General features: G+C 49.4%; 6 protein-coding genes across 6 annotated transcripts; 2 read left to right on the forward strand and 4 right to left on the reverse strand.

The window, feature by feature from the left end:
* Nucleotides 1-336: 336 nt before the first annotated feature.
* N7446_007821 (Class II aldolase/adducin N-terminal) lies at nt 337-717 on the reverse strand (the record flags this gene model as incomplete). Its single annotated transcript, XM_058516566.1, has 2 exons — nt 337-414; nt 466-717. 2 exons carry the CDS (start codon nt 715-717, stop codon nt 337-339), a joined length of 330 nt encoding a protein of 109 aa, XP_058370212.1.
* Nucleotides 718-3,693: 2,976 nt separating this feature from the next.
* N7446_007822 (uncharacterized protein) lies at nt 3,694-5,336 on the reverse strand (the record flags this gene model as incomplete). Its single annotated transcript, XM_058516567.1, has 4 exons — nt 3,694-3,864; nt 3,931-4,046; nt 4,107-4,937; nt 4,994-5,336. The coding sequence occupies 4 exons, from the start codon at nt 5,334-5,336 to the stop codon at nt 3,694-3,696; spliced, it is 1,461 nt and encodes a 486-aa protein (XP_058370213.1).
* Nucleotides 5,337-9,523: 4,187 nt separating this feature from the next.
* Nucleotides 9,524-10,561, forward strand: N7446_007823 (uncharacterized protein; the record flags this gene model as incomplete). Its single annotated transcript, XM_058516568.1, has 5 exons — nt 9,524-9,709; nt 9,760-9,796; nt 9,870-9,940; nt 10,004-10,383; nt 10,441-10,561. 5 exons carry the CDS (start codon nt 9,524-9,526, stop codon nt 10,559-10,561), a joined length of 795 nt encoding a protein of 264 aa, XP_058370214.1.
* Nucleotides 10,562-12,315: 1,754 nt separating this feature from the next.
* Nucleotides 12,316-17,141, reverse strand: N7446_007824 (uncharacterized protein; the record flags this gene model as incomplete). Its single annotated transcript, XM_058516569.1, has 7 exons — nt 12,316-13,190; nt 13,247-13,561; nt 13,633-14,297; nt 14,378-14,617; nt 14,675-14,886; nt 14,957-15,231; nt 15,281-17,141. 7 exons carry the CDS (start codon nt 17,139-17,141, stop codon nt 12,316-12,318), a joined length of 4,443 nt encoding a protein of 1,480 aa, XP_058370215.1.
* An 834-nt stretch (nt 17,142-17,975) lies between these two features.
* On the forward strand, nt 17,976-19,563 carry N7446_007825 (fungal specific transcription factor domain-containing protein; the record flags this gene model as incomplete). Its single annotated transcript, XM_058516570.1, has 3 exons — nt 17,976-17,984; nt 18,041-18,733; nt 18,802-19,563. The coding sequence occupies 3 exons, from the start codon at nt 17,976-17,978 to the stop codon at nt 19,561-19,563; spliced, it is 1,464 nt and encodes a 487-aa protein (XP_058370216.1).
* Nucleotides 19,564-20,996: 1,433 nt separating this feature from the next.
* On the reverse strand, nt 20,997-24,382 carry N7446_007826 (extracellular serine-threonine rich protein; the record flags this gene model as incomplete). The annotated part of the gene is made up of 3 exons (XM_058516571.1): nt 20,997-24,023; nt 24,092-24,274; nt 24,323-24,382. 3 exons carry the CDS (start codon nt 24,380-24,382, stop codon nt 20,997-20,999), a joined length of 3,270 nt encoding a protein of 1,089 aa, XP_058370217.1.
* Nucleotides 24,383-25,193: the final 811 nt, after the last annotated feature.

A 25,193-nucleotide genomic window follows, 5' to 3' on the forward strand; every position in this document is an offset into this window, starting at 1 on the left:
TTTTTTTTTTTCCTTTTTCTGTTCTTTTCCTTTGCCCCATTGAGAGCCCAGAAGATTCTATTACGATCAGATCAAGGTTCCCTATGGATATTCTTATGTTATGCTTTTCTACTCCTCCCCCCATCTCCTCCGCTCTCTTTACCTAGGAGTGTAGTATGGATATAGCCTTTGCGTGGTGTTTAGGGGATCAGACGATCTTAAGTGACAGATATCTTTCCTCAGACATCTTCTGTGCTTTTCTCTCTCCTTTCCTTTCTCTCTGGTTGTATTAAACAAGGCGCGAGGGTCATCCAATCTCAACCAATAATATTCTGCTGTTTGATTGACATTTTGACATCACAGAGCCTTGTATCCGTCATGGGATATAGCTGACTCCCACTGCAGATAACCCTGGAATTCGGCAAATAGGCTCTCCTGCTCGAATGTTATTAGCCATTTATTGAGCTGTGAGAACGGCTTGCTTACCGGGTCACTAGTGTTCTCATAGATAAATCGCGCAGCTTCGTCGTCAATATACATCTTTTCGCGACTAGTCGAAGAAGCAGCATCAGCAGCTAGTTGAATCTTGCAACTTTTCTCTATAAGCAAAAAGAGATAAGCGGCTTCATCCACTGTTCCGCCAACAGTCAGAAGACCATAATTCCGTAATATTATGCCTTTCCCTTCTCCAAGGCTTTCAGCTAGTGCTGCTGACTCTTCCTCTTGCTGAACGACCATATTGAGGTCTGTGGCTAGTACTAACAGCGAATAGGCGGTGGAAAGATCAGACCAAAGAGGAATTAGACGGTCGATCAATTTTCGAGATGGTAGTAGTGACTTGATAAATAAATGGTGGTCCATAGCGAGCCCTGCACTTATGTGAAAAAGAGGACTCAACACAAGGGTTGTAAGACAGTAACGTTGGCATGGTTAGAGAAAGCCAGCGCATAAACGCATTGTTGAACTGGTCTCAGATCATAGAAGGACTGGTGAATCGTCGCGACTCAGTTGAATGAGGGCCTCGACTTCGCTTTAGGCAATGTGAGAACCTTTTCACTACAATGGTAGGCTCACCACCTCTCCCGTTCAACGAGTACAGCCACATGCGTTCGAAAAACGAAAGGTCTCTCATAATCGGCAGCATGGCATCACATCTTGAGCCGAAAAGACAGCAGAACTAGACTACACTGTGCTTTTGTGATGGCCTCAAATATCCGCGGCAGCCCTGGCAGTTCAAGCATTCTTTCAATTCATGTGCTCTTCGAAGATATATAGAGCAGTAGCCTATTCTATTATAGCATTCATCTACCCCATATCGAAAGCAGCTTTTACCACCGAGGACCACTCCTGCTATGATATTCGTGAAATGGCACCTGCTGCTGCAGGCAGCTGCGTTTTCGCCTGTCTATGCGCACTTGAAAATGACTTCACCCCAGCCCTACAGTAGAGACACAATTAAAAACTCGCCACTGGCTGCAGATGGTAGTGATTTTCCTTGCAAGCTACAACCAGGTGCCTTTTAAGCCCCGACAGAAGAATCGACTTATTGGACCGGGCACAATAACACCATCAAGCTTCTGGGCAGCGCCACCCATGGTGGAGGGTCTTGCTAGGTGAGCCTCACCTGTGATCGCGAGCCGACAAAGAGATCGGAATGGAAAGTCATCAACTCCTACGAAGGAGGATGCCCCGCAAGTGTACCCGGCATTTTTCCTGGTGATGCCACGTCGGACCATTCCCTCTAACTCCACTTCGCGATCCCGAAGGGTATTGCGCCCGGGAAATACACCTTGGCCTGGACGTGGTTTAATCGTATCGGCAATCGTGAGATGTACATGAATTGCGCACCCATCACTGTGGCCAATGACTCACCGTCTAGTTCGTCCGACAACACGCCCAAACAATCGCCTGCTTTTCCTCCTATGTTCATCGCCAACGTGAACGAGTGCTTTACCAGAGAGAATGTAGACATCCGCTTCCCTTGGCCTGGAAGCATTGTTGAATATAATGGCGACAGCAAAAATCGTCCGCTAGAGAGCGAACCGGTATGCACCGGAAATCCTATATTCGGTCCAATTCCAATCACCGATCCAGCCAACACTGGCGAGGCAGATTCCATTACTGAAAGTTCCCACTCGACGTCTTGTTCGTGTGGCTGCCAGGGTAACTAGACTTGTATGAATAGCCGGACGAGCTATAGGGTCCTGCAGCTCTAAGCAATATAGACTAGAGAGTTCAGATAGTCTAGCTCAATCAAAATCGCTTGCAAAGCACAAAACCCACACAAGTAGATACCATCATAATCCTAGTCTACAATGTTGCATCTATCTTTTATGATTATCTAGATTTGGTCTTAGTATTCTCTTTCCAGCCAAGCACCGTGCGAGATAATGATAGTATTTTGCCCAGCTGATATGATCATGTCCAAAAAAAAGAGGAGCTCCGCAATCCTTGTGTTACATAAAGTCTAATAGGCGACAAATGAACACAAATAGACTAAGATCGATGGCTCATATAAGTTACGATTGATTTTAACAGGTCACAAGTTAAGTGAGCATCTGTGGAGTGGCCAAGGAGCTTTCGCGAATACACTACAAGTGTTTCGTTTCAAAATACGTTGGTAAACCACCGCTCCTAGCTTTCATTACGGACCAATCATATAGCGTCTGAACAGCAACGATGAAATACAGGATCGCGAGACCTTTCCCGACTTGGTAGGCCTTCAAGCAAAAAGCCAAGTCAACACCAATGAGTTCTTCGTTCAGCAACGAGCATAGTAAGATTTGATACCGTGATAAGCAGTCTTGTTGGCTACACTGACCAGCAATTTCAATTATCCTTCGCATGGCCCTCGGGTAAACATCGCATTCTGTCACATTAGCTAAGAATATGATGAGACGGAAAAATCTTACCTGTAAGAGTGCCTCAACGGAGACATTCTCCAGCTGGCTAGGTAAATTTTTGATCTCGGGCTCCCAGTCGTAGGTTGGATTCCTCAGCATCAATTTGGTTGCTGACATCTACTCACTGATTCTGAGCCTGAGCGCCCTCGTAAAGCGGCGGCAGCCCAGATAGGAAAGGCCCCACCCGGCAGACATTATCCTGTCTATATAGGTGCATATAGACAGGATAATGTCTGATAAGTCTTGGCTTTCCCTTTCCGTTTTAGTGCTCACCCCATGCCGCTTTTTGGCTCACTGAGTAGAACTGAGCACGCCCTGGGTATCTACAGGCAAAAGGATGTCAGTGAATGATAATATTGCCTATACTCCTTATCCATGCCTAACTGCTTCTCGTTCCACCAAAACCGCTATTCTTCCCTAAACCAGCGGACATCGAAAGAGTGCTGCGGTTATTTTCAGCTTTCGACAAGTTATAGCTTTGAAGGTGTCCAGTTTCTTCTCTTCCTCTCACTTTTGCAACATTCATGCCCACCCGACAAAGACTTTCTCAATGAACCATGACGCTCAGAAAGAGCCTAGTACTTAAGAAAAAGGAGATAGTTACGCATGTTGATAGGAATTCTAGTCCGTCCTCTGATGAAATCATATCTTCTTCTACCATCCAAAGCCAATCCTCAACCTAAGCTTTATCCAACCCCTAGCTACCCTTCATCATCCGTCTGTCTGTCTGCCCGTCCGTCTGTCGGTGAGGATGAGTGATATGATGAGATGTAATAAACTTGTTCAAGTAGAGCTACCTCACAGGTTCAACCTAGTAAGCATAATAAAGATTTGACTCATCATTATCCTGGCGGATCTTGCGGTTCGCGCGCTTCAGCCAGAACCTCATAGCCCAGGCACAAGCCGCGCAGGTCATCGAGAATGCGGCGCTGGATGACATGGCGATTGTGTAGCGTGGTTCGTCGGAGGATGGCCAGAGGTACTGCTCACAGTTAGGACCAACTCTCGTTTCCGAAGGATGAAAAGAGAAGGAAAAAGGGAGACATACCGGAGTCCAGATAAACGAGATATTAGCACAGGTGTTGACGATAGCCAGAGCTGAAGCTTTCTTCTCCTTCGTTTGACCGCAGGTACTCGAGACCCAACCGAGGATGATTGAGTTGACTATCCCGGCAAATCAGTAACCAGAGACAAAGAAAGAAAGTAGTCATCAGTGTAACATACCAGCATAAGTACCAATCGCAAAGACACACATGGCAAAATACCTCGCACCGGTATTCAGAGTCGCACATCCAAGGACGAACCCGAAGATCGCAACCGCCTTCGCAAAGGTGATATGCCATGTTCGCTCGTTCATGCGGCCAGAATTCCAGGACCAGTATACAGAGATGATACCGGCGATGAGATAAGGCGGGCATGTGAGGACTAGAGTAATTGTAGTGCTGAAGCCGAGGGTTTCGACAGCTGTTGGGAAGAAGTTCTTGAAGCCGTTGGCTGCGAGATGCATGTGCTGCATGAAAGCGAATAGCCAGACTCGGGGATCCTTTGCGGCTTCTTTGACACCGCTGAATGTGCTGGTTTGGTGGCGGGCTCCGACGGTGTCAGCGAGGATGCGCTCGTGGGCGAGTTGCCGTTCGTCTTCGGTGAGCCAGTGGGTGTGGAGAGGGTCGTCTGGTAGCACGAAGACGGAGCAGACGGCTACGACGAAGGTCACGGCACCCTGGAGAATGAAGAGCCACTGCCACCCGGCGATGCCAGCGAGGTCATCCATGCCGTGGAAGATACCGGCAGCAATCAGGCCAGCGAAAGCTGTAGCGAGAATGTTGCCGGTGTAGAGGATGGAAATGCGGGTCGCGATCTCCTTGCGTGTGTAGAAGATCGAGAGCATGTAGAGGGCACCAGGGTAGTATGGTGTTTCTGTGACACCGAGGAAGAAGCGAACTAGCAGAAGGCCGGTGAAGTCCTTAGCCAACGCAGTCAACGCACTAACAACTGCCCATGCGGCCATGGCACCAGCCATGTAGTATGAAGGCCGTAGTCGCGTGATCAACATGTCTATTATAAAGTTAGTGGTTAGACAGTGTCAGGCGTTTAGAGACAGATAGACTCACTGCTAGGAACCTGCCCAGCGATATAACCGACAAAGAGAATGGAAACACAGGTCTGGTACTGGGATGAAGAGAGGTTCAGATCTTCCTCAAGGTCATTCAACCGTGCCAGAGCGATGGCATTACGATCGAGGTAGTTCAGCCAGTACATCAGCCATAAAGTAGGCATAATCCACAGATCGAGCTTGCGGACCAAACGAATCTCAGCAGGATCGGTCTTTTTGGTCGCGCCAGAGTAGTCGACATCCTTCAGCTGCTTCTGCTTCTCTTGGTCGATGGTGTCGTCACGGTGCAAGACACTGGGCTTTTCGTCATCAATCTCCGGGGAGATCTTGGGTCCAGTCATGGCGCCGAGATTGTTTGCAGAGGGAGACTGACAGTAGGATGTAGTGCGACTGCAACTTGAATTGTTCCTTCATTTTGTCCGACCTGGCAGGTGGTTTTATATGATTTCGCCTCTGTGGTGGATCTGGTAGTTTCACAGCATATCGCGTGGAAAGCTAGCTTACCCCGGACATGTCACCCCGCATCCTGCCAACGTGGGCCCCGTTATATCAGCCTATCTGAGTTTTAACTCAAGAGCTAAACCAGACAACGGAGACCCAATGAACGGCATGTACGGCCCAGTCTTGCCATGCCCAGCATCTAGCAAGTACAACGAGTCAGGATTCCGATACGATGTCAGGTGAAATAGGTCTCCAAGAAGGAGGAGAAACCCGGAGTAAGGTTGAAAGACAAGAAAACCAAGAGCTCTTGAAATCTGTATGGCCGAGGACTGCTCGATCTCCAGTTTCCAAGAGCGCACAGCCTCGCAATCCGTGCTTGGCTGGCAGCCAGTTCGAATGAAGCGGCATACGGACAGGACATGTCCGTGAATGGCGAAGTAAACTCCGCCAACAGGCTATATCTCTGGCTTGGTCCCCTACTTAATTAACTTTGCGTTCTTTTGTGGCTGCGTGCCAGATGTGCCTGGTGTCTTGGAACATCTTGGAACCATGATAACACGATATTGCCAAGCTGAGACATTATCATGCGGGATATTATTGCCTTTGAGTTTTGTTGATGTATCGGCTTATTCTCGGGTTGCCTTCAAGCGTGTTCTCTGGTTGATGCGCTTGGCATGGAGAGCGGAAGGTTCGAGCCTTCAGAGGATCCCCGCACTTGTCAAGCTGACAGGGGAAGGATGATTATTCGCTTGCTCGGCGACAAGCAGGAGAAAAGGCGTTGATTTTAGCGATAAAAAGGAGCGATATCCAATCTGTTTCGTTGAATATAACTTAGCTGTCAACTGTGAAACTGTGAAACTGTGAAACTGCTGCGAGGGATCCAGTTCATCCGTCCGAGTGGATGTCCCCGCACCTGGATCCGAGCTAACGAGCAACCAGCTCCATAGAAATCGAGTTACTCATGCGCTGCAGCCGGGCGTACTTTTATCCAGCTGAGATTTCAAACGCCCACCGGATCTCCCCAGCGAGACGAAAGTTCGTACCCTGTGCGGAGCACCGCCAGCCTGAAAGCCACCCATTTGGGGACAGATAGCACACTGTCAATATCTCTATAATCAAGATAATTTCTTGAACTATAAGCCGCAGAGATGCTAAGCTCGTGCGGTATACCAACACGCCAACAAACAAAAAAAGCTAATAATGGAGCAGAGCGCTGCGCTGGGTATAGAAAATGGGAGATTGTCTCCTCTGCAATTTGTCTGGCATCGATCGCGTTCCATCTACTTTCGGTCAATTGGCTCGCCAAAGCTTTCTCATCCTCGACAGATGCTGTGTAGAGCTGATCTTGAAGATCATTTCTATCCTGCTGCCCCACATCCCGCTGAAGCGACCCCTTTACCCAGGGTGATGCCGAATGGGTATAGATTTCAACTTCCCCAGCCAGGACGCCTGCGGATAACGGGCGAGTGGCAATCCAGCGTTCACCGCAGCGGAAAGTTATTTTAACATCAGGGTAACCAGTTCAATGAAGCACCAAGATGTAATAGCCCCAACGGTCTCGAAATCCATATCACATGATGAATAGATAAAATGACAATCTCGCTCATCGATACAATCATCTTCAACACTTAAAATCTAAAAAAAAAAAAAAAATGATTTCAGCGACAGTAATTTATGAGACTGGCGCGAGCCAAGTGGCTAAGAAGATCCATCCTGAGAGGCTCTCGCAAACGAAGAATCAACTCTTCTAGGCAATCGCGCAAAGACGCTTCGCTAGATAGAAGATTTTGGTCCACATACAGATATCTTAAAGAGGAGAAGCTTGTCAGTGGGCCAAGATACTGATCAGAGGATAAGCCTGTGAGTGGAGCAAGGTACTGATCAGTGTCAACATCCTTGGTGTCCATACACTCATCAGGCTCCCAAGAAGCAATAGTATCATCATCAAAAAAATCATAATCGTTATCACAAGGAAGGCTTAACACGAGTCTCTCAAGGCTGTCCCTAGCAGAGTGAAGAGCCTGGGTGATCTGGGCTGGAGTGAAGTGGGTTCCTTTTCGAAACCTATAAATTGCAGCTTCAGTGTAATCAAAAGACCGCAGATGTGGGCTATTCTCGAAAAGTTTGTGGATAGCTTCATAGGTAAGATGACTCTCCGTAAAGCTGATGGCGCAGAGGTTCAGCCTACTAGGTAACTCGAAAGCCTTGTCCTGGTAGAGGCCATGTAAATAGATAGACAATAACGCTGGACTAAGCATGAACGGCCGCAATTGGCATAGCTAATATTTTTTTGAGCCGTTGTAACAATCTCTGCCTTGAAAGGTCCGAAGGCATGGGAATACGGCATTCTGAAATGATTTGAAGGTATGTTAGTCAACTGGAATGGCAAGATTGCAAATATTTGGAGCTTTAGCGAGTATTGAATCGAGTAGACAAGCAATTTGGGCGGTGCCAGGGATATCGTGGGGAAAGTTGGCGATTTTGATGATGCGAATCGCCCCATAAAGAGACGGTTGTTCTTTGAGAGCATTCCCAAATGCTTGCAGTCGGACCAATGTTGGCGATGAAAGGCGGTGAAGATGAAACTGAAAATCTGTCTGCCTTGTTATAATAGCGCATCATGTTATTATGCTGCGTGTATGGATTCTCGCCCCCACATCTATGTAAGCATTTCATCAGATAAGATGCACCCTTCATGACTACCGTATGGAAATTGGGTACCGTTGTACAGCTGTCCAGAGAGCACGATATAAACAATGCATACAAGGTCAAAGTTCGTTGCCGTTGCATCTACTAATAACGTACTGTTAGGTAGCTGGACTATTCCTCAGTAATTCAAGTGGTGAAACTAAATTCGAACGAGTCTTTATATGTAGTTAGAGAGAACTCGGTCTTCTCGCGGTATATGTAGCTCGAGAAGTACAGGTTGCGTGTGGTCAACTTATTGCCAAGGGTTCCCTGGGGGCGAAGTGTGGGGTTAGTAAGGACATCACGGTCCGTTACGACAAGCTGATAGGATCGATATTAGCGTGGATAACCACCAGATGAAGTCGTGAATAGAGGCCAGTCACCATAGCGTACCAACCGATGCAAATCAAGAGACACATAGGAAAATTGGGTGGCAAGTGCGAAGTAGCGAAAGCATACCGAGATACCATGAAGTAGAATTCCCCAAAACGTGATCAGCACGCTCTCTAGGTGACAGATGAGATTTTGAGGTTTCTTACATTAAATAGATAATCGGCGCGTCTAGACTGGAAAAATAGGGAGTAAGCATGGCAAGGGCTGTTGTTCACTGGTCAACATGGTGCCTCTGACATCATCACTCGACTATAATATCTAAGTATCTGCTCGTGTGGTTCCTAGGTGGAGCCTGTCTCAGCTAATAAGTGAAATAAGGTTTAGCAGAACCACAAAAAGGGGGAACAGAAACAAAAGACAAGATATTGCTGGACGATGTGAACCTTGCGAGGTTATAGTGATTTGTAGATCAGGGGCGATGCTTACTGATATTCAGTGGAAGACTGGTATTATGTTTTCCCCCCTATAGAGTAAGGTACGCCCTTTAGTGGTGACCTTTATCACTCAAGAGAGACAGCGTGTGTAAGGTTTGGTCGCAACAGAACACGCCCCGTGATAGAAACCATGGGAGAAGAAACAATGATCCGCCACACTTACCTGTAGTGACAGGCGCAGTTGCAATTTTAGCAGCAATTCCAGCCACGGAAAAGCTTCGAGTTAAAACATGCGCCCGGATCTTTCCATTCGTAAAGGGGATTTAATCCTGCTTCCGCGGAATGTCTTGCAAGATCCTGTCATTTCGATCTGTAGAGCTGAACAAAAGTCACTCTCAACGCACCGGTCTCGACAGAGAGTAGAGGATATCACACAAATGTGAATATCATCGGGAAAGCACAGCTATTCAGCCAACCCCGATTTATTGTCAGCCAAGGAACAATCCTCTTCAGCGTGGTACGTCAAACTACTCACCCCCTCGTCTCCTCCCAGGACATGTTTTCCTGCGAAAAAGAAGCAATGCTTGGTGAATCTTCCTGTCTTCTTCCACAGCTTACCTAAATCAGTCGCGATGCCGCAACTATCAGAGGGGATCTACGCCAGATCCGTTGCACCATCAAGTCGAGCAGTGGAACTTATTATCGTTTCGTCCATCTTCACGGCGCTGGCTATACTCTTTTGTGGAATGCGATTATACACTCGGAGGGTACTCCTCAAGACAGTGGGGGTGGACGATTGGATTGTTACGATAGCAACGGTATGGCGGCTTTACGGGTCGGAATGAGAATTGTGGCTGACAAGGAAAAGATCCTCAGTTTCCTCCAAAGCATTGTTAATACCCTCGGTAACTGTCCTCCTTGTGTCACCCAATTGTCGAAGCTGCGAGGTATCATGCTGACCCAGGGCCTCATTGCTAGCCACGAGATATGGTCTTGGATACCGGGACAACGCCTTCCCTCCGAGCTATTCACCGACCTCAATAGGCAAAGTATGGAAATTGAGACCACCTCTTGAGCGCACGTTTATTTACTCGTATTAATTGATCCGTCAGATCCAATATACTTTTTACGCCATTAACTTATCGACGCTCGGCCTTTGCCGGATTTCCATGCTCGTGACATACCTGAAATTGAACATCGCTTGGAGTCGAAGGTTCGCTCAAGGCTTGATCGGCTTTAATGTTCTCCTTTCACTCGCTGCACTTGGCATCTCTCTGTTTCGATGTCGTCCTATGCACAACGCGTGGGATTTGACGAAAGAGAATGCGGCAGGGTGCATGCCAAACTTCAGTGGCTTTCAGATTGGTCTGCTTGCATCAAACGCAGTTCAGGAAGTCATAATCATCGTGCTTCCGATCCCAGTTATCTGGTCGATCCACCGACTCAAAGCGCAGAGGATTGTAATCATCCTCCTGTTTAGTTGTGGAATCTTGTTAGTATCACGTGCTTTAAGTCTAAAACTCTACAAGAAGCTAATCACAGAACTCAGCACTTTGGCAGCAAGTGTTGCCCGCCTTATAGTAGCAATATTAGCAAATGACGTGGAGGTAAACTACCTGCGTGAGTCCCTCCAGGCACCTCATCTGAGTTATGGATCACACACTAACTAGCGCCGGGAGAAGACTACATTGTTATCGCTGTGATTATGGCGTGCATCGAGTCAAATATGGGAATCGTGTGCACTTGCGCGCCTCATTTAAGGCCATTAGCCCGAAAGATGTGTCCGGGTTATTTTTCTTTTACACGAAGCCACACCGACAGCCGGCGATATACCGAACCAAACTATCAATTAGGTAGGGTTACAGGAGTGAACAAAAGTGCCGGCTTGGGTTCGCAAGAGGTCGAAATTACGTCGGATTTCGAGTCAGAAGAGAACCATGGAGCGTCGTCCACAGAACATATCATCCCGGTTTAGCAGGAGGATACTGTCCCATGAGAAGCATAGACTATTTATTTTATCATGCAACTACGCTTGGAAGGATCTCTTGTGCAAGAGACCCCGCAAATTTCATTTTTAATATGTCCTTCCTCCTGGGAAAATGTCGGAGACTCTCGGAGTCAATACCGTACAGTTGGGCTGGTCGTACGCGTAGAATGATATTCCAAACGCAAAGATGGTCTGAGACAATCTTCAATCACAGACATCCCGACGGTGGAGTTTATATGACAGAAAATATTGGAAGATAGACACCAATCGAGTTTATTGTTCTTGCAAGGCACTACGAGTTGCGAAGGATAGTGCGGTCTATGAGCATAGAATCCGACAGAGTTCCCAAATACATCTTTGATAGTCCGAATTCAGGACCGTTTGAATCCAGCATTTTCAATTTTTCCTTCCTCGTCCCATTCCGCTTAATTGCGCAGGGTATGGGCAGTACGAATCACCGGGTATTTCCTCTAGCGCTACCATAAAAGTGACTAGAGAGGCCGGTGGATTTCCGTATCCTCCTCGTGGTCGCTGCATTTTGTGCTAGCGCAACCCGGTCGTGCGAGGACCATCCCTCCACGCTGACCTGTATGGCCAGCCTCGCGTCGACGTATACGAACCAGGGCCGGTATGAGGGGCCGAGAAGCTCGAGGTGCGGGCGATAGAGACCCGTAAGACAAGCTCGGCGAGAACTATGCAGACACGCTGATCAGTATGGCTAACCTCGCTTTCATCTAGGTATTTTTAGCTCACGATGCTGAAGTTATCAATTTGCTGCGAGGTTGCTTAACCAAGCAGGAACCAAGAATCGGCTTGAAACATCCTATTACTCTGTCTTATTCCGAAACATTGTTGAGATAGGGAACAAAGGGCTTGAATATGTATGCCTACATAAGCTACATAGTTGAATTTAGAGGAACGAGCAATTGAATTTATTACTTCCGAGGGAGTAAAAGTGACTATGTACATTGCGAGGTCTAAGCTGACAGGGAATCATCTTGGTTCTTCTTATACATTGTGTAGGAATTATTTCCGACGATGTGGCTTGGTCCCTAATCTGCACCAGCCTTATATCACAACATGCACAATGAAGACGAGCGAGCGGGTAAAGATGGCACTTACTTTAGAAATTTATAGTCTGGTTTGACCTCAAATACATACAAAAGAAAAAGGGGGAAAAAAGGAACAGAGAGAAAAGTAGGCCGCGGTGCCCTCACGACCAACCCAAAGTCAAAGTGAGGATGGAAAACAGAACGCAGACACAGCCAATGCCAAAGAAGATGTTAAACTCTAGAGAACCTCAGTAGCAGTGACCCAGGTGTGAACCTCTTCCTTCAATCTCGGAGCAGGGCTTTTCCGTGTATCATGCATATTTAAACTGTCTCATATCAATGTGCACTCCACAGAACCTTCTGCAGATGATAATCCGGCACGATATTATTTCGACTTTTTCCCAAAAAGTGATTTCTTCGGCACTCGAGCCAACCAATACATAAACAGTGCCCCAAAAATATTGACGACGATGAAGACGATGAAGATGCCAAAGTTCCTCCATCGCTGGCTATAGAAAGCATTCACACCTGCCAAGTAGATATTGGTCTGTTTGATGGTGCAATATGTGCATAAATCAGTCGCATCTGGGTCTTGCAAATATCCACCAGCAGCATTGATATAGTCTTGCAAATACTGGCCGCAGTTCTGCCCTGCGGGTGGGGCGAAATGTAGCAGTTCATTTGCAGCGCAAACTACATCTGTATTTGCGACGGCGGTAGTCATCATACCCTGGACCATGTAAGTGAACGGCGACACTCGGTACATGAAGATCCAGAAATGCGGAAAGTCTTTGGGGCTGGCTAGGACACCACAGAAGATCAGACACAACATGAAGAGCAAGTTGGCGAGATTGCCACCGGCCTCTGCTGTCTCCACGCCGGCGATGATGAAGTCGGTGAAGGTACATGTGAACATCATGAATGCCCACAGGAAGAGGAAAAACAGTGCACCTCGCTCGGTGACTTGGTGTGCAGGTTCGGCATTTTGGTAGAGCCCGATTGGGTAGTAAAAGCAAAGGAACATGACTACTGCCATCAACGTATTCCAGGGGATTTCCACGAGGATTTGAGAAAGCATGAAGACCTTCCAAGAGTAAACTTTCGAAGGGCGTTCACGGACCTCATAGAGCGATCTTTGGATGACGAAATACGGCATCGTCTGTTGCACTAATTGGCCGAAGACAGTCAAGAGATTGAAAATAGCAAACATCTGATTCTGGAGCCCTTGGACGGTATTAGGGGCCTTGAAGAATGAGAACCCTAAGAGATGAACACTGTTAGCGCAGGACTTTCGTGAAGAATTACTAGCAACTTACCAATAAAGGCAGAGACCAAAGTGACGAGAGAGGCCTTGGAGTATATGTAAGATGGGGTACGCCAGTACTGCTGGACAACCCGGTGGGTAACCTCCCAAAGCTGCAAGCCAAACGGAGCAGCGAATTCTTGTAAACCTGTCTGGACCTTGCCTTGAGTTCCAGTAACATCTCTACGGTCAGTTCGCAACCGCTGGAGTTCAGTCTGGACGGCTTGGAATTCTGGACTTTGCCGCCAGGTCGCGTGCCAATCAACCTTACTAGTTGAGCCTGGAGCAGCGCCAATGGCTTCGAGCATCCATTCTGCGGGGTTGGCGCCTGGGGGCAAGGAAGAGCACCATTTCGTTCAAAGTAATTTATCATGTGCCTGGAATTTCTGCCAACATCACCGAAGTAAACGGTTTTTCCTCCACTTGCCAGCAGAAGTAGCCGATCGAAGCGTTGGAAGAGCATGGATGACGGCTGGTGTATGGTACACAGGATGGCCTGCCCACTCTTGGTGAGCTTTTGGAGGAGATCAAGAATAGCCCAAGAGGTCTGGCTGTCCAGACCAGAGGTCGGTTCGTCAACAAAAACCAGGAGTGGTGGCTTAGCTGCAAGTTCAACACCAATGGTTAATCTCTTGCGCTGTTCGACATTGAGACCTTCACCAGGAACCCCAACAACGGCATCAGCATACTCTTCCATATCCAGAAGCTTGATCACTTCATCCACATAGGCAAGCTTTTCTTGCCGGGAAACATGGCCTGGCTGACGGAGGAGGGCACTGAAGTTGAGGGCTTCTCGAACAGTTGTAGTCTCTAGGTGGAGGTCTTGCTGCTGGACATATCCTGTTTTCCGCTGGAATGATGCATTACGGGGATTCCCATCCACAAGCATCTGGCCAGTGATCACTCCCATTGATACTCGATCGGCCAAGCAGTCAAGAAGGGTTGTCTTGCCAGCGCCGGACACGCCCATGAGTGCCGTTAGAGTTCCTGGCTTTACCCAGCCGTCCACATTATCCAAGATCCGGCGAGGTTTACCTTTGATATTGACGTCATAACAGACATTGCTGTGGGAAACAATGGTTAACTAATGCTTAAAAGGTTCTGTGGTTGGAGAGCATGAGGATGGAACGGTGAGTTAACCTACTTCCAGTGGAATACGCTGGTTGTCTCTCGGATAGCACCGGACTCTGCATCAGACATACTTTCGGCTGCCTTTTCTGCTACGGCGATATGTCCCGAAGTAGGTGGAATGCCGATCTCAGCGTCGCTTTTACTCTCCTTAAACTGCGGTGGTCTGTGTCCTCGACGGAAGACGAGTACTTCACCTTCAGACTTTTTCGCAGTGACAAGCTCAGTGAGCATCATATACAGAGCATGAAAGAAGCTAATAAGCTCTTAGCATATCGAAATGGTACATCTGGTGAGGGGAGGAGGGGCATACATAATAAACCCTATGACGATCCCAATGTTTCGCCATTTATGGCTAGGGTCGTATCGGAAAGAAGCTTTAATGTAGTCTGTTCCTTGCACATACTGACTCCCAGAAACAGAGCCAACCGCCGAGCATATGCGATTTTCGCTGCTGATATTTTCGTACCCAGAAACTGTGTTGCTTGGGATGAACGATGTGCAAAGATAATGGCGACCAGCAAACTGTTCTTGGATTAGCCTCCAAGCAGGAAGCAAAAAGAAAAGAAAGAAAGACGAATAGGAGGGTACAGACCTCGTTGATCATAAGTGATTCGAAAATGTATGCCATGGGATCAATGTAATTGATCCACCGCGACCAACCCAGCATATAGTCGATAGGAATGACGAATCCAGTGAACATAACGAGAGCCAAAATAAGACCGGCGGCTGGTACCATGGCTTGTGACAGGGTGCGGGAAGCAGACGCAATGGTACGAAAGATGCCAGACATTGCTAACACAGCAAGGAAAGACGTGAATAAGTAGAAAAAGAAAGCCCCGGGTTCACGACGAAGATTGCTCATAAAGTCTGTTTAGATGTCAGAAAGCCCATTCCCATTTGGTGCGTAGAAACCTACAAATAATCAGATTGAAGACGAGGGTGTTCAAAACCTTGTACGGCATATCCATCAAAGCTGAGGCAACTGCTTCCGCGGAAGGATGATAAAAGGCATATCGATCATGTTTCTCGACAATTCCACGTTGGGCATACAGAGTGAGAATTTCCAAAGCAGAACTGAAGGCGTTCATTAGGACGGCAAAAAATAAAAGAGCAGAACGTTGAAAGAAGCTTCCCGTGGTCATGTTCAGGTTGTAATATATGGAGGAGACAATTAACCCCATAGCAATATTCGCAATCAGCTGGCCAACAGTAATCGATGGATCGCCAAGGAAGCGTCGATAGGCACGCCACAAGCACAGGCCAATCTGCTGCTTATACGACAGAGTATAGGGGGACTTCGCCCGCTGGCCCTTAGCTTGCTGCTCTCTTTTCAGGGCGCGGAAGGTCTGCGCATCGGGTCCGTCAATGGGGTGTTCGATCTTGTAGGCGTCAATCTCCGCCCGCAACCGCTGGTAAGCCTCACTGTTGTGCCAGGCGGCAGCGAATTCATCCGGCGTCCTGGGGGCCATGTTTTCATATCCGGCACGGACCAGACGCTCCCGGGGACTAGTCATGGAGGTTAAAAAGTCGGGGGTCGTCTGACGTTCAGGGCACTCAAAGCCGAGATTGATAAAGTACTGGCGAGCCTCATCAGCTCGACCAAAGAAAATCTGCCGGCCTTCGTACAGGACCAAGGCTTTGTCGAAGAGATCGTATGCGCTCTGCGGCGCTTGATAAATGGACACGGCGCAAGTCGTCTGGAAGATTTCGGTCTGAAGTCTCAGCGTCTTGCAAAATTCAATCGCGTTCGCGCTGTCTAATCCTCGCGTCGAATTATCCCAGCATTGAAACGGTGCTCCTGAGAGAGCTGCCTCGGAGATCGTAACTCGCTTCCTCTCCCCGCCGGAAATACCCCGAACGTACTCGTTGCCAACCCTCGTGTTCTTGGTGTGACTGATGCCAAACATCGCCATCACGACGTCCCTGAGATGATCAGAGAACATGGAGGGAGTCACTCCAGAAGGTAAATGACGTGGAGTGCGGGCACGTGAAGCGAAGGTCAGAGTTTCGCCAACCGAGAGCATAGGAAAGTGAACGTCGACTTCAGCGGTATAAATCGCGTCACCCCGATGTTGGGTGTGCATTTCCTCCGCAGTAACTCCCTGATAGTTGAAGTACGCCTGGTCATCGACAAAGAGGCCGTTCGTCTCCCCGGCAATGGTTTTGAGGAAGGTACTGCATCCGGATCCTGGCGGCCCTAGGACCACAAGCATCTCTCCCCTATGCACAACGCCATCGAATTTGTGCAAGATTGTAGCGCGGCTCTTAGCATGGCCCAAGGTTTGGCGGGCAAGCCCAACGGCCTCCAGCCACACATTCCCGACGTTCTTCTGGTGGCGGCTGCCAGCGCTGTAGCCAGAAACCGTCATATTTTGGAAGCAGACACCGCTGGTCCGGAACGAGCCACCACTCGACGCGACCTTTTCGACCTGTGCCCTGGCCCAGGCGCGGGCATTAAAGCTCGAGCTATTGGGATCCAAGCAGGAGTTTGACTCTGTCTGCGCTAGGAAGACACTCCCAATTTGGTTTTTCTGTGACTCTGACGTGAAAGTGCGAGCAAGATCTTGGACCAGACTGTGCCTTCGCCCTATTTCCTCGACATCATCGCCTGAGTCGGTCCCTCCATCTCCACCTACCTCGGTTATGGAAGTTTCGTGGCCTCCGCTGACTTCGGAGTTGTAGTTGCTCTCAGATGCCTGATGTCCGGTTAAGCGGCTGTGCGTGACCTGGGCCGTGCGATCCTCATCGTCGAGAGTGTCGGTGCCTATGACCGACATGATAGGCAATTTGCCAAAGTCCTATATTTGTGCTACTAAGAGTCGTCTTGGCAGGTTACAGATAGCGGTATTAAAAACGGCAGTGAGGGTTAGAGAAGGGGAGCCCAGGCCTCCCTAAATAGAAAACTTACAGCAGCGACCAAGTCCTTGTCCGGATACGATGACATCCCAATTGAGCTACCGCTGTAAGCCCTTAAATGCGCCTAAACTAATTGAACTAATTGCTCCGGTCCGAGCGAAATCAGATTGGTCCAGTAGAATGTCCACGATGCTTCCGCTGAGTAAGCGCATCAAGTAGCTGGTTAATAACCGTTCCGAAGGCCATAACCAAGTCATGAGCGTCCACTGAATTTAGCCACTAATGTTGACTGGATTTAGGTTCGCGGCAGACCGGAAAACATGTCTTCCGGTGCAGGCAGAGTGGCGTCTCTGGAGAATATAAAATGTGTCGGAACGGCAAGATGCCTCCCGCGCTGACTCAGTGCATAATTCCCCTCTTTGCAGTTCATCTCGGGTGTTTTGGCGGCTTTTTGGCGGCTTTTTGCCATACCTACTTGCTCGGATGATTTTTTCGCCAAAAAGAATGGCAAGTGAGCACCCGGATTCACGTCTCGGGAGGATAAATACCAACGCTTGCGATGCTTGTTCTCAAAGAAAGGTAATGCTAAAGACTTTCCTCGCTTTACGTGGTTCAATTTCTCTAATATACCGAGGAACTTCCTACAGATTCGATGCGACAAGGCATACCCGAGATGCGATTGGTGTACGCACCAAGGAACCCCTTGTACTTTCACGAGAAAGTTGCGTAGGCAAGGAAAGGTTGTCAGTCGAACTATGAACCAGGTTTGTCTATTCATTCCCAGAGGTGGAATCCTATTAATGCAGTTGACTTGAACCAGCAAAGGGCGGTTCGATTGGAAGAGCGTATCTCGTTCATGGAAAATCTCCTCAGCAATAAACTTGCGGACAACTTCCTTGGCAAACCAATCAATACATCAGCAGAAAGCGATGCAGATCAGAGTCAAATGAAGGATTTGGCGTCCATCCAACAGGGTTTCTTTACGCTTGCTGGCAAGGGAGGTTTGGCTTACGATAAGTACGGATGCTGTGATTCGGACCCTACCACGATCATACCACAGGCGCGGAAATTGGTACTGTCAATTCTGGGCCATTCAGTGAATCTTCAAGGTCTTTTCCGACCTAGTCCTCCTTGGCAATGTTTCGAATCAGAGCATGTGCGTCAAGCGCTGCCGGTACCAGGTTTGATGAAGCTCCCAGACATCAGCATTATCAATGACTGTGTGACGGCATACTTCAGCTCATCTGTACGCTTTTTACTCCCAATTATAGATCGGACGCTTTTCAAAAACACAATCAACCTTGCCTTCTCAGCATCATCGGCCGATTATCCAGGAACCTCAACTGCTAGGGCATGTATTTGGGCGTTCCTATCCTTGTGTTCGATGTGGAACTTTCCTGGGGTGCATGTGTTGCCCGTCAACGCTTTCACCCTTGCCACGGAAGTTGAAAATTACATGCCTCGTGTTCTCCAAGAGGACACAATCGACGGGCTCCAAACACTTCTCATGTTGGTACGTTGCCAGATATCAATCAACCCTTGCAGAGAATATATGCCTCTGACCTTGGCTCTACGAATTAGCTACTTTTCCATTCTTCCTCCGGGAACTTGCGGAATGGACTCTTTCTGGACTCTCTCGTGGCCCGGTTAATTTATAGATTTGGCGCTCACGTGAACTCTCCGCCAGCATCTGGTGAATTCTTCCACGAGAATGGTTTGTCCCCAGTGGATCACCATCTCCGCAATCTGTTCTGGATTGCTTACATACTCGACAAAGAGTTGTGTATTCGGATGGGCCAACCGGCCGCTATTCAAGATGAAGCCTGCGACCTCACCCTCCCACCAGGTTACGCAGGTCAGCTCGCGGCATTAGGATTGGCTAGCGAGCGTGGTCAGCTAGAACCAAGAGGCCACTTGTACCTGACTGATCTCCGGTTAATTAAGATCAAGTCTCGTGTCTATAGTGCAATATACGGGCCGGCAGCTCTGCACAAGCCGGACGCCGACCTCTTAAAGTCTATTCGTGAACTTGACGAAGAGCTCGAGCAGTGGAGGCTGTCGATACCTTCACAATACCGACCCAGCCTTTCAACGGCTCCACAGCCAATGACCAATACCAGCCATCATATAAGAATGCATAGCATCCTCCTCCAGGTCGACTATTATCATTGTGTGGCCATTCTTCACCAAGCTTGCGGCCGATCCAAGGCATGGACTAGCGGTGAGACCAATGGAGTCGATGGGATCGGAACGAGCTTTATACTCGCGGTGGAATCGAGTCGATCATCTCTCTTATTCCTCCGGAATGTTCTGCCTACACTGCCGGAGGGAACTTTCTGGTGAGCTTGGAATCACCCTTGAGCTTCAACGCTATCAGTGAACGACGCTTACGATCGTCTCAGGCCTCTAATGTTTTATCCATTGTCAGCGTGTTTGATGATATTCGGAAACGTCATTCTTTCCCCTTTGGATTCCCGAACTGCTGAGGATCTCACACTGCTCGACTCGATGGCTTCCTTAATCAGAGGGCTCCCTACAAACTCCCGGTCAGTACATATGAAGCGCCTGGTGGATCTGGTCACAGAACTCAGTGGGCTTGCCAAACTTGCCGTCAGTGAGGCACGAACAGATCAGTTCCTGTTCTTGACATAGCCGGAGGAGTCTCGGATACAGGTTGATAAGCCAATAATTTTAGAACTAGACTAATTTACCCGGAATGAGGGTCTACATTCGTTTTATCATATTACAAGCCATATATTTACCTGCGTCTGTGTACTTTGCCTGAAATATTCACAGTGATATTGGACTTGGGAACAACGCCCAGAATAGGCACCAGGGGACGAGAATAAAAGAGAAGTGAAGGACAATGGTTGATTCCCATGTGATAAGCAATTTCCGGTAATGACGTCTTTAATGGACCCTTAGTAGGTGAGGATGTTAAAACTGAAACTTCCATTGCTTTTGGAGTTCTATTTCCATTTCCTCTCGTTGGAAATAGCCTCAGGGGTGGCCTGAGACCTTGAGCTGCCAAGCCCCTCACAATGTCACATATACTTCCCCAATAGGTCGCTAACCTATTCGTAACCAAAGACTAGCTTGGGTGGTCTCACGTACAATCGGATAGCACAGAGGGCAGGACATGATGACATCTCTGATTCCCAAACCTGAGTACCCTGAGAAAAGGTGAGCTGATCCCTGAACACTCAGTGAGCACATAGTAAAAATGGGCCGAAATGGATCACGGCCACGAGACACCTTTTTGTCGAAAGAATCATAGGTGATCTAAATCATGCCCTGGTCCACCTTTAATGCCTTCCATGCCATAATAAGCCGGGTGTGAGGTATTTTCCCACGATATTAATACGTAAATTGCCTTCATCAAGAATTGCTTTCGAACATGGCCAAGGGAAGATAGAAACTTCCCGAGTAGTTCTCGATTCCATAGAAATGCATGAACTATTTCGACGTATACGTCAAGCGCTCCCATGCGAGCATAACATGCCTACATTCTACACACCCACACGGTCTATCTACATACAGTGCACACTACAGTGATGAGACAATCAAGTAACCAAAGTGAGGCCTATCTTCATTTGATTAGGGAGTGGATAAATACAATACAAAAGGCGTCACTCGCAGCCAATTCATATCAGTCAATTCGCGAGCCCAGACAAACATGGGGACACCACGAAGACAACCAAATTCAAAGATAAAAGCAGAATGCAAAAAGGCACATCAAATTAGATACGAAAAAAGCAAGCCAAGCACATTCCCATTTATAGCATCAAGCTGAAGAAAACAGCAAAAGATCCCAGTACAAGGCTGGTAGCGATCGACAAGCTGGACGCCGAGTTGAATACTGGCGAGGCGCTGGCCGAGGCACTTCGACTAACTGAGGCGTATCCGCTTGCTGAGGCTGTGGCCCAGGTTGCCGATGCGGGTGCTGGGACGATGCCTGTGTTAGCTGGGGAGGCGCCGCTGGGACCGGCGGGGACGAGGCCGACTGTTGCACCTGCCGTAGCCCCAGTGCCTGTAGCTGTGTTTGTGATGAAGCTGACTTGGGGGACTGTCAGGGTGTAGGTTGAGTAGGTGACTGTGGTGTAGGGGACGGCTGGGGCAGAAGTGAGGGGTGCAACTGGGCTGAGGGTTGCTGGGACACCAGTTGCGTCGACGTCGCTGGGAATAGCGATTGAGGGAGCGACTGTTGGGGCAAGGGTGATTGTTGAGGGAATGGCGGTGACGATGCCTGGGTTTTGGGGCACCCAGGTTGCGCAGATACCGGTGAAGTAGGAGAGGGCCGACTGGATCTCGGACTTTGAGGCGCCCCAGGCTTGGATGCAGGAGATGACCTTGTCGGTGAACTCGCTGTTGGGGCAGAAGCAGGAGGCGTCGCTGTTGGATGTGCACTTTGGTGCCAGGCTCAACCAGGTGTTGATGCACTGGGGCACGGTGTTGGGGCAGGGAGCAGAGGGAGCTGGGCTCGACGCTGGGGAGGTTCCAGTGACGGCGACAGCGGTGGTAGTTGCTGCGGAGACGGCAACGGTGCCCGTGGCTGTAGCGCTGCACTTGGTGCAGATTGTAGAGACTGAAGTGAGGGTAACTGTGGAGACGGTGTTGGAGGTTGTCAGGTAGGTGGATGAGCCTGAGGTCACGGTGCCAGTGACCGGGCAAGTGGTGACGGTCTCGTAGGTTACAACTGTTGTAGTATGGTCCTCGGGAACTGCAGGGGTGGAGTTGGCACCAACACTTGTGGGAGCAGGGCTAGTGGCCACCTCGGTTGCAGAGGGAGCGGGAGTGCTACCGGCAGCAACTGAGCTTGGAAGAGACGAAGTCGAAGTCAAGGTAACAGTCGAAACGGTGCTGTACGTGGTCACAAAGGTGGAGGATCCCGAGGTGACGGTGTCAGTAACAGGGCAGGTAGTGACGGTCTCATAGGTAACGACAGTGGTAGTCTGGCCCTCAGGAGTTGTAGGGGTAGAGCTGACAACGACGCTGGTCACAGCGGGTCCAGTAGGAGCAGGGCTGGTAGCAACCTCAGTTCCAGAGGGAGCGGGAGTGCTACCGGCTGCGACCGAGCTGGGAAGAGAAGAAGTGGAGGTCAAGGTGACAGTCGAAACAGTGCTGTAGGTGGTCACAAAAGTGGAAGATCCAGAGGTGACGGTATCAGTAACAGGGCAGGTAGTCACAGTCTCGTAGGTCACAACTGTAGTGGTGGCCTCACCAGGGACACCGGGGGTGCCGACAGGAGACGAGGCAGCAGGAGTCAGGCTAGAAACCGAAGGAGTGCCTGCAGGGGACGATCCCGACGATGAAGGAGCGGGAGTCTCACTGGAAGCAGGCGAGCTGACGGGAAGGACGCCGCTGGGGCTGGGAACACCAGGCACAGACGAAGATCCAGCGGCCGGGGTAGTCTCGGTGACGGGGCAGACAGTGGTCGAGATAGCGATAGTGGAGGTGACAACGGCCGTGGAGCCAGCAGGGCAGTCAGTGACACTAGCAGCGCAGCTAGTAATGGTGATCTCGCTGGTGGTGTAGATAGTCGAGGTAGTCCATTGAGCAGGAGTGGTAACGGCACCAGCAGTTGAGGGAGCAGGAGTTTCAGCCGGAGTCGAAGCCGAGTCGGAGGGAGCTGGGGCTGACGGGGTCTCGCTGGCTGATCCAGACCAGACAGAGGAGGAGTACCCAACACTGGAGCTGGCAGGCAAGACACTGCTAGGGCTGGGAGCACCGGGCAGGGAAGGCGAGCTAGCGGCAGCGGGAGTAGTCTCAGTAACAGGACAGACAGTGGTTGAAACAGCAATGGTAGAAGTAACGACAGTGGTAGAGTCAGCCGGGCAGTTGGTGACGCTTGCAGCACAGCTGGTAATGGTAATCTCGCTAGTCGTGTACACGGTGGAGGTGGTCCATTGAGCAGGTGTAGTAACGGGACCAGGAGTGGTCACGGCGCCAGGGGTCGAAGGAACGGGAGTTCCAGCAGGGGTCTCACTAGCAGATGAAGACCAAACGGATGAGTACGGGGCACTGGAGCTGACGGGGAGGACGCCACTGGGGCTGGGAACACCAGGCACAGACGAAGACCCAGAGGCAGGGGTAGTCTCGGTAACAGGGCAGACCGTGGTGGAGATAGCAATAGTCGAAGTCACAACAGTAGTCGAGTCGGCCGGGCAGTTGGTCACGGTGGGGGCACAGCTGGTTATGGTAATCTCGCTCGTGGTGTAGACAGTCGAAGTGGTCATCTTAACAGGGGTGCTGACGGCCGGAGTAGTGACGGGAGAAACAGACGTGGGAACGGATACCGAGGGCACAATGGAGCTAGATCCAGCAGCAACTGAAGTGTATGGCACCGAGGTCGCAGGGATACTGACTGGAACGGAGGCAGTGCTTGTAGTACCAGGTGTGCAGTCAAAGCCAACACTGTAGATACCGAAGCCACAGCTCTCAGTCTCGCTGTCCTCAGGAAGCTCGAAGTGAACGGAAGTTGCACCACCACACTGATCGTTGGTAACAGTGGTACCACCGGAGTGGCAGCTGGCGGTGTTCTTGCAGGTCGATCCATCGGGCATGCTGTAGATGATGTGCAGTTCAGTTTCTTTCTCTGTGGCAATGTGGAAGTTGGTCACGGAGAAGCCACTCTCCTCAGAACCGCAGGAGAACGAAGGAGCCGAAGAACCGGAGCTGCTGGAGCCAGAGTCAAAGCCAGAACCAGAGCTGGAGCCATAGCTGGAGCCATAGCCGGAGCCAGAGCCAGAGCCAGAGGAGCTGGAAGATCCCTTGGAGACAGTACCAGAGATACACTTCTGGGTCTAGAGTGAGGTTAGTCCACTGTTCATGTTCAAGATATCCCAACATGTAAATATCAACATGAACTTACACCACGCTTGCCAAGGCTAGAGCCAAACCCGTTGCCACAGGTAAAACCAGAGAACTCGAAGCCACCATAGCTGGAGAACGAACCAGCAGCGAGATCAGACCAGCTGAAACCCTTCTGCTGGTGATCGTTACACTTGTTGGGGGCTCGACCCGGGCTGGAGTAGCATTTCTCAGAACCCCAGTACTGTAGATGTTAGTGTTAACATCCTCAAACAGTCATCGAGTGGCATACCGATCCAGTGGCCTGGACAGAGGCCAGAAGAGAGAAGAACGCGAAAGAAGAAACCTTCATCTTGAAGGACGTCGATAACGAGTGACGGTAAAGTGGGAGACGAAACAGGAGAAAGAAGAAGTAAGAAAGAAAAGCAACGAAGAGTTATAAAGTCCGATGTCTAAGCTCTCGGTAGAATAGAGCGCTGAATGTAATGATATGAGTGAAACGTGATTGTTTGACCAGCAACAATGAAAAGGCGTCAATGAAAGCCAATAACGAATAACGAGGGTGGTACAAGAATACAAAACCCTGAACGAGTGGGAAAAAGGCCTAAAGCCAAAAGGAAAACACAATGACAGACTGGAAGTGGTCCAGGGTCCTGGGCAAAGCGCTCTTAAAGACTCCATAGTGGGCCATGAACGGAGACAGAGGGCCCTTCCTTTCCCCTCTGATGGTATCTTGCTAGGGAACAGGTAAGACACGCTGCTAGAGGGGGCGTTGATCCCTCCAATCGGCATGAATCTGAAGGCATATATGAAACGCTTGTCAGCCAGAAGAGGAAGAAAGTAGGATCCACTTCAGGCGCGGCGCCGACTAGTGCAGGAACAGCCTGAAGAGGCTGTAGTGGAGAGCCAGTTAGGGCTTGCAGGAGACCAGGGCGGCTGCGGAGGTTCATGCCATGTTCGTCGACTCGACACTGTAATTAATGAGCCAATAAAAAGTGGAAAGAGTAAAAATAGCATTGAACAATGGGACGGCGCTTGATCGGCACGGCTACATGCATTGCAAAGCATTGGAGATGTGCAGGGCGTCCATTTGCAGGGTTCTAACTCTTCTTTCTCTTCATTCTGTTCTTGGTATACACCCCAACACTATCCAAATCTACTAC

This window comes from Penicillium canescens, assembly GCF_028828765.1.
Source record: "Penicillium canescens strain IBT 15451 chromosome Unknown utg000005l_segment0_segment0, whole genome shotgun sequence".
Taxonomy (NCBI): domain Eukaryota; kingdom Fungi; phylum Ascomycota; class Eurotiomycetes; order Eurotiales; family Aspergillaceae; genus Penicillium; species Penicillium canescens.